This window comes from Rattus norvegicus, chromosome 14, assembly GCF_021556685.1.
Source record: "Rattus norvegicus strain SHRSP/BbbUtx chromosome 14, alternate assembly SHRSP_T2T, whole genome shotgun sequence".
NCBI classification, from domain to species: Eukaryota; Metazoa; Chordata; class Mammalia; order Rodentia; family Muridae; genus Rattus; species Rattus norvegicus.
This window is the reverse complement of record NC_141547.1, coordinates 44,529,572-44,546,677: the sequence shown is the minus strand read 5'-3', so window position 1 is coordinate 44,546,677 and position 17,106 is coordinate 44,529,572. Positions and strand designations below refer to the sequence as shown.

The window sequence follows — 17,106 nt, the reverse complement described above, 5'->3', positions numbered from 1 at the left end:
CCTCAGGCCTCCATGCAGTTGGCTCATCCTCTGGACTGAGTGCACAGCTGTCCTCTCAGAACGCCTTTTGCCATGGCCGAGACCCTCTCTCCTGAACTCATAGCTTCCTCCTGTCTTCATTTTCTTAGATCAGATCTTTTAAATGTTTTTGGGGTGGTGGAAGTGAATCTGGGGAGGCCGTCAGGTCTGAACATGTCTTACCTTTCTCTCTCACACTCCCCAGCCTCAGAGTTTGAAAGCATTGCTCCGTTGCGTGTCCAGACGCTATCTTCAGGATCCACTCATCATTTTAGTGATGGATGTGTGATGCACACAGAGGCATTAACACCATCCTTGCCATTCTGTGCCACTCACTGTGTTCCCCTCACCATGAGAAAACCTCTCTCTAAACTCAGTGTTCTACATTTTCATAATATGTTGGTCTCTTCGTTCAATGTTGTGGTTACTGTTTAAGTGTGACAGACTTTTTGGCACTTCAATAAAATACTCTACTGGGACTCACTGTTTCAGTGCATGGTCACCTGACTCCATTGCTCTGAGGCCCATGGCAGTGTAGACATCTGACAAAGAAGGTCATGGTAGAAGGAAGCCATTCACTTTGCTGACTTTACAGACAGGAAGAATACAGTGAAGCCAAGTTATGTACACCTCAAAGACACACTCCCAGAGACAACTTACTCCAGTAGATCGCACAGTCCCACACCTCAGGACTCTACTTAAACAATGCATTATCAATGCACTAAACCATCGACTAGGTCAGAGTCCGAACGGTCTAAGTTTACCAGGAAGTGCCCTAAGAGACATGCCCAGAGCGTGCCGTATTGCTCTTCCAGGCAGGCCTCAATCCAGTCTGCTTAGCACACTGAGCCTTTTGGTCCTCAGCATCATTTCCTTTAGGTTTCAGTTTTCTTGGTGAGATGTCAAGAAAGGGAGAGAGTTGACTGTTTTCTTGAAGAGTCTTAGGTAGATGCTTGCTGTCTGGGGCTGGTGCCCTTTCTTCTTAATTTAATTTGTCTTACTTCCTATCTTCTTTTCCTGCTCTTCCTTTTTTGAGGGGTTTTTCTAATTTTAACTTTTGGCATTCCTGTGGACTGTTAATTTTTATTCTTTTTCCCGATTTTTGTTTTCAGAATGGCATTCTATTATTGTTTTTCTTTCTCTTTGTGTGCTGTACCTTATAAGATTTTCTTTTTAAAAACTAAGAATATTTTTTATTCATATTTTCCCCAAGTTCTGTTTTTTTGGTTGTTGTTGTTGTTAAAGTTTTTTTTTTCTACTTGTTTTGGCCTTGTGATTTACCCACTGTCTTTTTCTAGGGTCCCCGAGTATCCTGTGTGTGTTTATGACACCTGACCTAGTTCACTCCAGGGATCTTGAGTAGCAAGCCAACAGTTCTGAGATAGACCCTGGTTTTGGAATTTTGGCTGGTTCATCTGCTTTCCTAAGGGATATAAAGTGGCATGTCGAAGCCCTAGAGGCATGGCTAGAAGGGTCTGCGATGTCTGAGTGTGTCCGCCATAGCACACCCTCCACGGTGCCTGTCGATCCTAGTTTCTGAGCCTTTCTCGTTCAGAGAATGTAAGCATACCAGGCAGGCAGAGAAGAGTTGGGTCTCTGATTCCAGAGGCTAGGAGGGGAGATCTTGGAGCATCTGGTAGCGACTTTCTAACCTTGTCCCTGTTTTACCCCTGCCTCACACCTACTCTTGGCATACCTAATACCTCTAGTTCTTGAGACCAGATGGGCTTCTGCAGAGCACAGTGGCTCAGTCTCCTGTTTTTGCCCCTGACCCGGGAACCCTCAGTCACATCTGTCTTCTGACCTTCATGACCGGGTGACCTCCCCATCAAATGCTGTCTCCTCTCTCCCTCTTTGCCCTCCTGTTTATGCCAGTGAAAGCACATTTACTATAACTTTAGTTATGTTCTGAAGTTAACAACTATAAATACATCTGTCTTAGGGTTTCCATTTCTATGAAGAAACACCATGACTGAGGCAACTTTTATAAAAGACAATATTTAACTGGGGCTAGCTTAAAGCTTCTGAGGTTCACTCTACTATCATCAAGGCAGGGAAAATGGTGGCATCCAGGCAGACATGGGACTGGAGGAGCAGAAAATTCTACATCTTGTGCCACTTCCTGGGCTAAGCATATTCAAGCCACCACAATATCAAAGTTTTGTACCAGAAAAAAAATGTCTTTATGAACTTTTGTTGGCCAAAATTTCCATTTACAACATTGAGGTATGATCTAATTTTTTGTAGTACATTATTATATCAATTTCTTGATATACTGTGTTTTCATTTGAATGAAACTTTCATAACTTTAATGAATCTATGGAAGTAGAAAGCTACACTGTAAAGTCACCTAATGTTCACTGATTACTAGGATTGAGTCCTCGAATTTTCCAAGGGCTGTTCTTCTGTGGCCGATGTGGTATTTGGGACAGTATTCACTAGGTCAGAACAGTTTGTTGCTGTTTAAATATGTGACCTGTACAAATTAATCCCTAGGTTCTTCCTACCAGTAAGAGCAGCCAGATGATCACCTTCACCTTCGTTAATGGAGGGGTGGCAACCATGCGGACCAGTGGGACCGAGCCCAAAATCAAGTATTATGCAGAGCTGTGTGCTCCCCCTGGCAACAGGTAAGGCGTGGATGGTAATGGCTGTGGCTGTTACTCCTGATGTGTCCTGGCTCTGTTCAAGTGTTAAGTAAAAATCCCCATGTGCAGCCAAGTTAGAAACTGTGGTGATATCATGGATAGAATGACTACTTGAAATTTTTTAAGAATTAAATTAAATTTACAGTTTTTTAAGAGGAATAAGGGGGTTAACAGTGATTCTTAAAGTTGGCTACACATCATCTGGGGGAGTTTCCCAAACCTGATACCTGGGTCTCACCAGTAAGTTCTGATTTGTAACTACAGTGGAATATGACTGGGAGTCAAGCTGGGTTTTTTGTTTGGTTGATGTTTTTTAAAGATCTCTCTTCCTTCCTTCCTTCCTTCCTTCCTTCCTTCCTTCCTTCCTTCCCTCCCTCCCTCCCTCCCTCCCTCCCTTCTTCCTTCCTTCCTTCCTTCCTTCCCTCCCTCCCTCCCTCCCTCCCTTCTTCCTTCCTTCCTTCCTTCCTTCCCTCCCTCCCTCCCTCCCTCCCTCCCTCCCTCCCTCCCTTCCTTCCTTCCTTCCTTCCTTCCTTCCTTCCTTCCTTCCTTCCTTCCTAATAGTGAATATGGGGGAAAGGGTGGGCTGTGCATGTGAGTGTAGGTACTTTAAGAGGCCAGAGGCACTAAACTCCCTGGAACCATTCAGATAGTTGTAAGCTCCCTATGTGGGTGCTAGGAATGGGACTCTGATCCTCTGCCAGAGTGCTACACACTTAAAAAACAAAACAAAACCACTTTAAAAAAATTAAAAACAAAACAAAATCTTCTGAGGGACTTGGTGGTTAAGAACTTTTTCTACTCTTCCCTTCTTTCCTTCCTTCCTTCCTTCCTTCCTTCCTTCCTTCCTTCCTAATAGTGAATATGGGGGAAAGGGTGGGCTGTGCATGTGAGTGTAGGTACTTTAAGAGGCCAGAGGCACTAAACTCCCTGGAACCATTCAGATAGTTGTAAGCTCCCTATGTGGGTGCTAGGAATGGGACTCTGATCCTCTGCCAGAGTGCTACACACTTAAAAAACAAAACAAAACCACTTTAAAAAAATTAAAAACAAAACAAAATCTTCTGAGGGACTTGGTGGTTAAGAACTTTTTCTACTCTTCCCCCAAAAAACCCTGAGTTTGGATTGCAACACTGATATCAAGCAGCTCCCAACTGCCTGTAACTCCACCTCCAAAGGGTCCAACGTCTTCTTCTGGCCTCCATGGACATCCACATACATGTGATAGATATACACAGTAAAAAAACAAAACGAGACCGCCCTACATGAGTGTCTGCAGCTAAGCAGGTTCACAGGTATACCCTTCTACCTCTCTGTATGGGAAGCACATTCCTCAGCTTACTGAGAACTGAAACGTCTTTCTCGTATTGGTATTGGTGATTAGTATCAATGCATTTTCCTCTTTTGCTCCAAAATAAAGTTATTTTGTTTTAAAATAACTTAAAATCCATTCTACTTCGTAAATACCTGAGTGTCAGCTCTGCTCTGAGCTGGGTCCCAAAACAAAAAAGGAACCCCATCAAAAACCATGCTTGCCGACCCAGAGATGATGTCTGTGACCTCAGTACTCAGTTGTATTGTTTTGACCTTGAACACCCTTGGTGCATGTCCCTAGCTCATGTAAATGCCATGGTCCATAGCTAGTTGAAGCTGAGCTAGCTGGCATTTCTCTCACCGGGATATGGCTGAGGATCAACAGTGTGAATATAGCCAATACTTTCCGATAGAAACCCTACATAAAGCCATGTAGGCAATTTAAGAAAGTCTACTAACCATGTTTCAAAAGCCTGGAAAGAAACCGATGAGATAAAGTACAGTTCTTTATTTCATTTAACTTAGTATATCCCAAAATATTTATTTATTTACTTATTTGTTACTTATTTATTTAACGTATATGAGTACACTGTAGTTGTATTCAGACACGCCAGAAGAGGGCATTGGATCCCACTACAGACGGTTATACAGTCCTCAGTGTATCCCAAAATATTATCATTAAAATATATAATTTGTGCAAAAAAAAAAAACTGATGAAATACCTTCCATTATCTTTTAACCAAAAGAAGACTTAAGCATCCAAATATACACTGAGCATATCCACACAGTGTATCTCAATCTTTAAATGGCACAGTTTTATTAAAATCACTTGATCTGGACTCAACTTTCATAAACTTTATGGTAGGAAAAGTAGATTGTGATCGCCTAATGATTCCGATTATTGAATTAAGTGGTAGTTTTAAAATTTGCTATTTTTGGGTAAGATTTCAACCTTTAGACAAACAGAGAGCAGATGGTTCTCTCTGGAGAATTCTAGGTTGCCAGTATTTTATCACTAGTGCCCAGGGTCACTGCTTTTATGTGCTTAAGTAATACAGCGACTTGCACTGTGTTGAAGTGGGTTCCTTGGTCATCACTGTGATTCTTCTAATCCCCACTTATCATATTTGTTTACACCATTCTTCCAAAAGCCCTTTAATAGCCTGTGAAATGTATCTAATATTTCAGAATACTTTTGTTTGTAATAATGACACTGTTTAACATGGAAGGCTGTATCTATTCACACTCTCATGTAGCTTTAGAATAGAGTTTATTTATACTCTTATTTATAAACTGGGAGGAGCTCTGAGAAATCATCCTTGTGTTAAAATCACTGAAAAACAACTCCTGTTTATCAGAGGGACATTGGGTACTAGGTTGGACATAATGCCACTGTTCAAGGGTCACTACTATCAATTAAAGTAAGACTACTATCAATAGACTTCATATTGTACATTTCATTTATTAATAGAATTATCTAACCTATGAATCAGAATCAAAAGCCTTTCAATTCTAGATGGCACTATTTAAAAAATATTTTAGTTGGAAAAGATGTCTTTTCTAACTTTTTGTTTTCTTTTTCTTTTTATTTTTTTTTCATCTTTATTAACTTGAGTAATTCTTATTTACATTTAAATTGTTATTCCCCTTCCCGGTTTCACAGCCAACATCCCCTTAACCCCTCCCCCCTCCCCTTCTCTATGGGTGTTCCCCTCCCCATCCTCCCCTCATTACCGCCCTCCCACCAACAATCACGTTCACTGGGGGTTCAGTCTTAGCAGGACCCAGGGCTTCCCCTTCCACTGGTGCTCTTACTAGTCTATTCATTGCTACCTGTGCAGTTGGAGTCCAGGGTCAGTCCATGTATAGTCTTTGGGTAGTGGCTTAGTCCCTGGAAGCTCTGGTTCGTTGGCATTGTTGTTCACATGGGGTCTCAAGCCCCTTCAAGCTCTTTCAGTCCTTTCTCTGATTCCTTCAACGGGAGATCCCGTTCTCAGTTCAGTGGTTTAATGATGACATTCACCTATGTATTTGCTGTATTCTGACTGTGTCTCTCAGGAGAGATCTACCTCCAGTTCCTGTCGGCCTCCACTTCTTTGCTTCATCTATCTTATCTAGTTTGGTGGCTGTATATGTAGGGGCCACATGTGAGGCAGGCTCTGAATGGGCATTCCTTCAGCCTCTGTTCTAAACTTTGCCTCCCTATTCCCTGCCAAGGGTATTCTTGTTCCCCTTTTAAAGGAGTAAAGCATCTGCATTTTGGTCATCCTTCTTGAGTTCCATGTGTTCTGTGCATTTAGGGTAATTCCAGCATTTGGGCTAATATCCACTTATCAATGAGTGCATACCATGTGTGTTTTTCTGTGATTTGGTTACCTCACTCAGGATGATATTTTCCAGTTCCCTCCATTTGCCTACGAATTTCATAAAGTCATTGTTTTTGATAGCCGAGTAATATTCCATTGTGTAGATGTACCACAATTTCTGTATCCATTCCTCTGTTGAAGGGCATCTGGGTTCTTTCCAGCTTCTGGCTATTATAAATAAGGCTGCAATGAACATAGTGGAACATGTGTCTTTGTTATATGTTGGGGCATCTTTTGGGTATATCCCCAAGAGAGGTATAGCTGGATCCTCAGGTAGTTCAATGTCCAATTTTCTGAGGAACCTCCAGACTGATTTCCAGAATGGTTGTACCAGTCTGCAATCCCACCAACAATGGAGGAGTGTTCCTCTTTCTCCACATCCTCGCCAGCATTTGCTGTCACCTGAGTTTTTGATCTTAGCCATTCTCACTGGTGTGAGATGAAATCTCAGGGTTGTTTTGATTTGCATTGCCCTTATGACTAAAGATGTTGAACTTTTCTTTAGGTGTTTCTCAGCCATTCGGCATTCCTCAGCTGTGAATTCTTTGTTTAGCTCTGAACCCCATTTTTTAATAGGGTTATTTGTCTCCCTGTGGTCTAACTTCTTGAGTTCTTTGTATATTTTGGATATAAGCCCTCTATCAGTTGTAGGATTGGTAAAGATCTTTTCCCAATCAGTTGGTTGTCGTTTTGTCCTAACAACAGTGTCCTTTGCCTTACAAAAGCTTTGCAGTTTGATCTTAGAGCATAAGCCACTGGTATTTTGTTCAGGAAATTTTCGCCCGTGCCCATGTATTCGAGATGCTTCCCCCCTTTTTCTTCTATTAGTTTGAGTGTATCTGGTTTGATGTGGAGGTCCTTGATCCACTTGGACTTAAGCTTTGTACAGGGTGATAAGCATGGATTGATCTGCATTCTTCTACATGCTGACCTCCAGTTGAACCAGCACCATTTGTGGAAAATGCTATCTTCTTTCCATTGGATGGTTTTGGCTCCTTTGTCAAAAATCAAGTGACCATAGGTGTGTGGGTTCATTTCTGGGTCTTCAATTCTATTCCACTGGTCTATCTGTCTCTGTACCAATACCATGCAGTTTTTATCACTATTGCTCTGTAATACTGCTTGAGTTCAGGGATAGTGATTCACCCTGAAGTCCTTTTATTGTTGAGGATAGTTTTAGCTATCCTGGGTTTTTTGTTATTCCAGATGAATTTGCAAATTGTTCTGTCTAACTCGCTGAAGAATTGGTTGGAATTTTGATGGGGATTGCATTGAGTCTGTAGATCGCTTTTGGTAAAATGGCCATTTTTACTATACAAATCCTGCCAATCCATGAGCATGGGAGATCTTTCCATCTTCTGACATCTTCAATTTCTTTCTTCAGAGGCTTGAAGTTCTTATCATACAGATCTTTCACTTGCTTGGTTAAAGTCACAGTGAGGTATTTTATATTATTTGGGACTATTATGAAGGGTGTCATTTCCCTAATTTCATTCTTGGCTTGTTTCTCTTTTGTGTAGAGGAAGGCTACTGATTTATTTGAGTTAATTTTATACCCAGCCACTTTGCTGAAGGTGTTTATCAGCTTTAGTAGTTCTCTGGTGGAACTTTTGGGATCAATTAAATATACTATCATATCATCTGCAAATAGTGATATTTTGACTTCTTCTTTTCCAATGTGTATCCCTTTGATCTCCTTTTGTTGTCTGATTGCTCTGGCTAGAACTTCAAGAACTATATTGAATAAGTAGAGAGAGAGTGGGCAGCCTTGTCTAGTCCCTCATTTTTGTGGGATTGCTTCAAGTTTCTCTCCATTTAGTTTAATGTTAGCTACTGGTTTGCTGTATATGGCTTTTACTATGTTTAGGTATGGGCCTTGAATTCTTATTCTTTACAGGACTTTTATCATGAAGGGGTGTTGAATTTTGTCAAATGCTTTCTCAGCATCTAACGAAATAATCATGTGGTTTTTATCTTTCAGTTTGTTTATATAATGGATTACGTTGATGGTTTTCCATATATTAAACCATCCCTGCATGCCTGGGATAAAGCCTACTTGATCATGGTGGATGACTGTTTTGATGTGCTCTTGGATTCAGTTTGCCAGAATTTCATTGAGTATTTTTGGGTCGATATTCGTAAGGGAAATTGGTCTGACGTTCCCTTTCTTTGTTGGGTCTTTGTGTGGTTTAGGTATAAGAGTAATTGTGGCTTCATAGAAGGAATTCGGTAGTGCTCCATCTGTTTCAATTTTGTGGAATAGTTTGGATATTATTGGTCTGAGGTCTTCTATGAAGGTCTGATAGAATTCTGCAGTAAACCCATCTGGACCTGGGCTCTTTTTGGTTGGGAAAACTTTAATGACTGCTTCTATTTCTTTAGGAGTTATGGGGTTGTTTAAATGGTTTATCTGTTCCTGATTTAACTTCGGTACCTGGTATCTGTCTAGGAAATTGTCCATTTCCTGCAGGTTTTCAAGTTTTGTTGAATATAGGCTTATGTAGTAGGATCTGATGATTTTTTGAATTTCCTGTGATTCTGTAGTTATGTCTCCCTTTCCATTTCTGATTTTCTTAATTTGGACAGACTCTCTATGTCCTCTGTTAGTCTAGCTAAGGGTTTATCTATCTTGTTGACTTTCTCAAAGAACCAACTTTTGGTTCTGTTGATTCTTTGTATGTTCCTTTTTGTTTCTACTTGGTTGATTTCAGCTCTGAGTTTGATTATTTCCTGCCTTCTACTCCTCCTGGGTGTATTTGCTTCTTTTTGTTCTAGAGCTTTTAGGTGTGCTGTCAAGCTGCTGATATATGCTCTCTCCTGCAGGCACTCAGAGCTATGAGTTTTCCTCTTAGCACAGCTTTCATTGTGTCCCATAAGATTGGGTATGTTGTACCTTCATTTTCAGAAATTCTAAGAAGTCTTTAATTTCTTTCTTTATTTCTTCCTTGACCAGGTTATCATTGAGTAGAGCATTGTTCAATTTCCATGTATATGTGGGCATACTTCCCTTATTGTTGTTGAAGACCAGCTTTAGCCCGTGGTGGTCTGATAGGATGCATGGGATTATTTCTATCTTTCTGTATCTATTGAGGCCTGTTTTATGACCAATTATATGGTCAATTTTGGAGAAAGTACCATGAGGTGGTGAGAAGAAGGTATATCCTTTTGTTTTAGGATAGAATGTTCTATAAATATCTGTTAAGTCCATTTGGTTCATGACTTCTCTTAGTCTGTCTATGTCTCTGTTTAATTTCTGTTTCCATGATCTGTCCATTGATGAGAGTGGGGTGTTGAAATCTCATACTACTATTGTGTGAGGTGCAATATGTGCTTTGAGCTTTAGTAAGGTTTCTTTTATGTATGTAGGTGCCCTTGTATTTGGAGCATAGATATTTAGGATTGAGAGTTCATCTTGGTGGATTTTTCCTTTGATGAATATGAAGTGTCCTTCCTTATCTTTTTTGATGACTTTGGTTGAAAATCGATTTTATTCAGTATTGGAATGGCTACTCCAGCTTGCTTCTTCAGACCATTTGCTTGGAAAGTTGTTTTCCAGCCTTTCACTGTGAGGCAGTGTCTGTCTTTGTCTCTGAGGTGTGTTTTCTGTAGGCAGCAGAATGCAGGGTCCTCATTGCGTATCCAGTTTGTTAATCTATGTCTTTTTCTTTTTCTTTTTTTTTTCTTTTTTTTTTCTTTTTTTCGGAGCTGGGGACCGAACCCAGGGTCTTGCGCTTGCTAGGCAAGTGCTCGACCACTGAGCTAAATCCCCAACCCCAATCTATGTCTTTTTATCGGGGAGTTGAGTCCATTGATGTTGAGAGATATTAAGGAATAGTGATTATTGCTTCCTGTTATATTCGTATTTGGATGTGAGATTATGTTTGTGTGCTTTTCTTCTCTTTGTTTTGTTGCCAAGACAATTAGTTTCTTGCTTTTTCTAGGTTGTTGCTTGCCTCCTTATGTTGGGCTTTGCTATTTATTATCCTTTGTAGGGCTGGATTTGTAGAAAGATATTGTGTAAATTTAGTTTTGTCATGGAATATCTTGGTTTCTCCATCTATGTTAATTGAGAGTTTTGCTGGATACAGTAACCTGGGCTGGCATTTGTGTTCTCTTAGGGTCTGTATGACGTCTGTCCAGGATCTTCTGGCTTTCATAGTCTCTGGTGAGAAGTCCGGTGTGATTCTGATAGGTCTGCCGTTACATGTTACTTGACCTTTTTTCCCTTACTGCTTTTATATTCTTTCTTTGTTTTGTGCATTTGGTGTTTTGACTATTATGTGATAGGAGGAGTTTCTTTTCTGGTCCAATCTATTTGGAGTTCTGTAGGCTTCTTTTATGTTTATGGGCATCTCTTTCTTTAGGTTAGGGAAGTTTTCTTCTATGATTTTGTTGAAGATATTTACTGGTCCTTTGGGCTGGGAGTCTTCATTCTCTTCTATACCTATTATCCTTAGGTTTGATCTTCTCATTGAGTCCTGGATATCCTGTATGTTTTGGACCAGTAACTTTTTCCGTTTTACATTATCTTTGACAATTGTGTTGATGATTTCTATGGAATCTTCTGTTCCTGAGATTCTCTCTTCTATCTCTTGTATTCTGTTGGTGATGCTTGTATCTATGGCTCCTTGTCTCTTCCTTTGGTTTTCTATATCCAGGGTTGTCTCCCTTTGTGCTTTCTTTATTGCTTCTATTTCCATTTTTAATTCCTTTACCTGTTTGATTGTGTTTTCCTGGAATTCTTTCAGGGATTTTTGTGATTCCTCTCTATAGGCTTCTACTTGTTTATTTATGTTTTCCTCCATTTCTCTAAGGGAGTTCTTTATGTCTTTCTTGAAGTCCTCCATCATCATGATCAAATGTGATTTTAAAGCTAGATCTTGTTTTTCTGGTGTGTTTGGATATTCAGTGTTTGCTTTGGTGGGAGAATTGGGCTCCGATGATGCCATGTAGTCTTGGTTTCTGTTGCTTGGATTCCTGTGCTTGCCTCTCACCATCAGGTTGTCTCTGGTGTTACTTTGTTCTGCTATTTCTGACAGTGGCTAGATCGTCCTATAGGCCTGTGTGTCAGGAGTGCTGTAAACCTGTTTTCCTGTTTTCTTTCAGCCAGTTATGGGAACAGAGTGTTCTGCTTTCAGGCATGTAGTCTTTCCTGTCTACTGGTCTTCAGCTGTTCCTGTGGGCCTGTGTCCTGAGTCCACCAGGCTGGTCGCTTGGAGCAGAAAAGTTGGTCTTACCTGTGATCCCGCGGCTGAAGTTGCTCCTGGGTGGCTGCTTTTGAGCTCTCCATGAGGGCGGCAACCAGGAGGGCTTGCACTGCCTTTTCCTGGGGCCCCCGTGCACCAGGGTCCCCGATGGCGTTAGGTGTTTTCCTCTGGAGTCAGAAATGTGGGCAAAGTGTAGTCTCTTCTGGCTTCCCAGGTGTTTCTGCCCCTCTGAAGGTTTAGCTCTCCCTCCCACGGGATTTGGGTGCAGCGAGTTTTTGTTCGGGTCCCTTCAGATCCGGGTGGTGTCTGGACCACAGGGGACCTGCTGCTTGGGTGCCCCTATCTTCCGGTTCCCAGAGGTCCTATACAGTTTCCTCTTGGGCCAGGGATGTGGGCAGGGGTGGGCAGTATTGGTGGTCTCTCCCGCTCTGCAGTCTCAGGAGTGCCCACCTGTCCGGGCGGTGAGCTCTCTCTCCCACGGGGTTTGGGAGCAGGGAATCTAACTTTTTGTTTTTAAAATCTTTCAGACATAGAAATACTAAAATGATAATTCACTGAACCCTCATGGTTTTTACTCGAGTCACAAGATGGCAAATCTGAGACAGATAAAGTCTCAGTGTTCCCAGGTCCTATGGCTGCCGTGGCGTTCTCCTGTGGAGGTGTAGAAGCAGGATGTGGTGGAGCATGCCTTTAATCAAGGGAAAGAAAGAAAGAAAAGAGAAATGTAGAAACAACCATGTATGTATCAATGAATGGACATAGTCTGTGCCCCAATAAAACTTTATTCACAAAACCAGACCACGAAGGATAGTGCAGACCACAGCACAGCTTCTACCATTGCTGGTATCTTGCTGTATGATTCTTTCCTTTTCTTTCTTTTTTTCTTTCTTCTTCCTCCCTTCTTCTCTTTCTTTCTTTCCTTCTTTCTTTCTTTCTTTCTTTCTTTCTTTTTCTTTCTTTCTTTCTTTCTCTCTTTCTTTCTAAGACAGGGTTTCTCTGTGTAGCAGAGTCCTGGCTGTCTTGGATCCATTCTGTAGACCAGCCTGGCCTTCAACTCACAGAGATCCACTCTGCCTCCTGAGTGCAGTTAAACTGAACTTAAACTGAAAGTTAAGGTCATTTGAATGTTATCCATCCCGGCCACCAAGGACAATTGCCTTCATTTAAAGTAAACCGTTTGTTAAGTGGATATCAGGGTTCCTAAGTGGATGTCGTTTCATGAAAATCCTTTCTCAGCAGTGTCAAGATTAGCATTTGAATAACCAGGGACTATTTGTGAGCCTAGCCTTCAACCGGAATTCAGATTTGCCCTGAAGTCCTCAAAATAGCTTTTCCCCCCTTTTCTGATTCGGAATTGCATTGAGAACTGGGATTGCTTCTCTTGGCATTTATTTTACATAGATTTTTGGCCTGGTTAGAGGGGTGTTGCTGCCTGATTGTGAAAGACACTTCAATATCCATTTCCATAATGTGACACACTGAATTTAAACTTAAGAAATAAGGATTGATTACTAACCCAAGTTTCCATAGCCTTGCAGTGTGTCCTTGTCTTTAAAATATTATTCAGCAATATCACACTTTTCATTTCAAAGTGGGTCATTTAGGATTGGATAGGAGAATAAATGCTAAGATCAAACTTTATTTTTAGTAATAATCACATCACTAAATCCTATAGAGTAGTACTAGTGCCCAATACACATTAAACATGACCCATGGAAACATTAACTCAATGAGCAAAGGAATCAATATGCAGATGTGTCATGCTTGGGAACTAAATATTTATAAAGAAATTGGTAATTGGCAAATTCACTGAGGTTATTTTAGGCTCCAGTTTTAACTAATTATGACCATATTTGCCTTCCAAAGAATTATTTTTTTCAAAGCACATTTATGGAGAACAAAGAGAGCAGCATAATTTAGATGCATTCATGAATTTACTATATATGCTTACTATATATGAATTATGAATTTACTATATATGTTGCTAATAGGAATAAAAATAATTCTAATGATAGCTCTTTTTATTGAGGTCTTTGGGCCAGGTTCTGGGCTAATTGCTTTATATAGTATATCTAAATATACACAATAACTCCCTGGAGAAAGTAAAGTCTCTATCCCAGATTTACAGGTGAAGAATATGGGTCTTAGAGAGCCCACGCCACTGGTCCAAGGGTACTTAACTTGTAGAGCCAGAATTGGTTACCTTAATTATAGAATTGCCATCACAATGTCAAAATGATCTTAACCTATTGCAAAAATTTTCATTTCCTTTCAGATAAACTGCCTGTGAGACAGGTAGCCAAGAATGACATAATAGAAGTGTGTGAAGGGTTAATTTCCAAACTCAGCTGCATAAACTCACATTAGACTCTAGAAGCTGCTGCAAATCCATTTCATTGGCAAGCAGACTTATGTCATTGCTTACATTCAGGGGTCTGCTATGTACACATAAAGGTTTCATATATGCTTCAAAGCCTGCCTTTCTTAAAGGGACCAATTTTCCTAGATTTGTTTTATACTTTAGTTTAATTTGGTTGTTTGGTTTTAGGTTTAGGTTTTTGTTTTCTTTTGTTTGTTTTTATGAGTTTTTCCTTCCTTCTTCCTTTTCTTCCTTTTTTTTTTTTTTTTTTTTTGTGATGTGCGATAAAGTTTCAACACTGTAACTCCCATTTCCTGTTATGTGCTTTGACCTATTAGAAGGAAGTTTGGGCACAGAAAAAGAGACAGCCACTCCAACTAAAGTGGCTGCCAAGGCAAAGTTGACTCTTAATCACGAGGGTGTATTCAGAAGAGCAAGCACACGGACACCGGAAGTGTGACCATCTTTTCCCCATTGGCTGGAGTGGTTTTAAAAGCAACCAGACCCCACCAGCCTCCCAGGGACTAAACCACCAACCAAAGAGTACACATGGAGGGTCCCATGACTGCAGCTGAATATGTAGCAGAGGATGGCATTGTCCAGCACCAATAGGAAAAGCCCTTGGTCCTGTGAAGGCTCATTTCCCCAGTGTAGGGGAATGCCAGGGCACTGAGGTGGGACTGGGTGGGTGGGAGTTGGAGCATCCTCATAGAAGCAGGGGGATAACATTTGAAATGTAAATACATAAAATATCCAAGAAAAATAAAATTAAAAAAAAAAAGAAGCAGCACAGGCACAAAGGAAAGGAAGGAAACAGCCAGCCAGAGAGACTGCAGACTTTACAGAGGTGATGTTAAAGCAGAGCAGGATTGAAGCACAAAGGAAATCAAGAATGTTTCCTCTGCGATATTGGGTACACAGTGTCATCCTCTGGGGATGCTAGGACTAAAACTGTGGTTCTTTAAAAGCCGTAGGAGAAGAGTAAGTAATTTTTTTTGTGGAGACCTTGGGTTAGAAAACCTTTAGGGAACAAAATACATATTGTCTCCTGGGACTTTCCCCTCCTCTAAGTCAACATGTGTGTTTTCACTCAAAAGACCATAGAGTTCTGTTTTTGTGCGAGCATTTGTTTTGTTTTGGTCTTGGGTTTTGTTTGTTTGTTTGTTTGTTTGTTTTCTGAATTCCACACCCTTGAAGTTTAATTTTCTAGGTCCACGAAGGAAGCATTTCCTTAATGATAGATTTATTTTTATTTTTATATGCATTGGTATTTTGCCCATGTGTCTGTGTGTCAGATCCCCTGCAACTGAAATTACAGACAGTTGTGAGCCGCTGTGGAAATTAAACTAGGGACCTCTGGAAGAGCAGCCAGGGCTCTTAACCACCAAGCATCTCTCCAGCCATGAAGTAGAGTATTTTAAAACACATAGTGGAGGGACTGGAGAGATTGGGTCAGTGATTAAAAGTGTGAAAGGCTCTTGCAGGAGATCCTAATTCCTTTCCTCACACCAGTGCTGGGTGACTCACAACCGCACGTAATGCCAGCTCCGAAGGCACCTGCATTGACATACACACATACACATAACTAAAAGTTAAAATAATTAATTAATTAAATCTTTAAAACCCACACACTTGTTTTAAATTTTTAATTTTGTTTCGAAAATAGGGAGTAGTGGCTCATATTTGCAGTCCCTAATTCCAGCACTCAGGAAGCTGACCTCAAAGACAGCCTGGGATGCATAACAAAAAAGAGTCAAATACCTCAAAAGAGAATCAAGGCCAGACATGCTACTGCATACCTCTCTCTCAGCCTTCAGGAGGCAGAGACAGGTGGGTCTCTGTGAGTTTCAGGCCAGTCTATTCTACATGTAAGTTTGAGGCTAACCCAGGGAGAGAGACACTCTCTTAGTTAGGGTTTCCACTGCTGTGAAGAGACACCATGACCAAGGAAACTCTTATAAACATTTAACTGGGGCTGACTTATAGTTCAGAGGTTCAATCCATTATCAAGGCAGGAAACACAGCAGTGTCCAGGCAGACATGGCACTGGAGCAGCTGAGAGTTCTACATCTTCATCCAAAAGAAGCCAGGAGCAGACTGCCCTTCTAGGAGGAAGGTCTCTCAAAGCCCACCACCATAGTGACACACTTTCTCCACAAGTTTGGGCCTCCCAATAGTGCTACTCCCTGAGCCAAGCATATTCAAACCACCACAGACACTGTCTCAAAAATATCTGATATATGTACTTTTTTTGCATTGGAATATTATCCATTAATCTCAGTTTCCCCCCTTATATTTTTCAGTGATCCGGAGCAGCTGAAAAGAGAACTAGATGAGCTAGTCGGTGCCATTGAAGAACATTTTTTCCAGCCACAAAAGTATAACCTACAGCCAAAAGCAGAATAAAATATTCCAGTGCTGGATATGATTAAATTTACCTCCAATTAGGCTGAACTTGATTTTTAAAGCAACATTTTTTAGGACCAAATGATTCAGATAATCGTCACAAGTATTTCTAGGATAGCCACTTTATAGAAATATTTATTCCTGTGTTTCTGCCAGTTACTTATAAAGTAAAATAAAATAAATCAAATAGGCTACTAAGATCTATTTTTTTAACCTAAGACTTTAGTTTTAATAATATTGTGCACGTATTCAAATTTTACTTGTGGGGAGTTAGAATGTTACAAATACAGTACCAAATCATTTGTCCTTAGCCCTCTCACTAGTCCTTCACATCCGTGTGTGTGTGTGTGTGTGTGTGTGTGTGTGTGTTTGAGGCGGGGTTGAGGCAGGGTCTCACTGTGTATCTCTGGCTTGCCTAGAACTAGTTATGTAAACAAACCACTATCAAAGCAGATAAGCTTTGCCTCCTAAGCTATGTCCTGATCTAACATCTTCTTTTTGGCTGTTGGGGTAAGCTTCAGAATGTCTCCTTAACAAACGTGTAGCTTCTACCCATCCAAAAGTGAAGCAAGTTATCAGCTAGTACACAGACCTATGGCAGAGACTGCCCTGTAGTCCCCACCAAGGCATTTGGTAAATGCCTTCACTTATGACATTCATGTGTTCTATAATAAATAAAAGCCCATGTAACCAATTCTATGTGGAGCATGGTATCTAGGGTAACAGGAACCCATGTTCCTGGGCCATGATCACTCATATTGGCTCCTGACTAAACTCTTACTGCTTTTGAG

The 17,106-nt window shown here is 40.7% G+C and overlaps 1 protein-coding gene across 2 annotated transcripts in view; it reads left to right on the top strand.

Moving 5' to 3' along the window:
* Positions 1–16,509, top strand: part of Pgm2 (phosphoglucomutase 2) — a 33,532-nt gene extending 17,023 nt beyond the window's left edge. For both annotated transcript variants that reach the window (NM_001106007.3, XM_087582521.1), the window contains 2 exon segments: positions 2,515–2,648; positions 16,213–16,509. In NM_001106007.3, coding sequence (NP_001099477.2) covers positions 2,515–2,648; positions 16,213–16,315 — 237 coding nt within the window. In that variant the 3' untranslated portion in view covers positions 16,316–16,509.
* Positions 16,510–17,106: the final 597 nt, after the last annotated feature.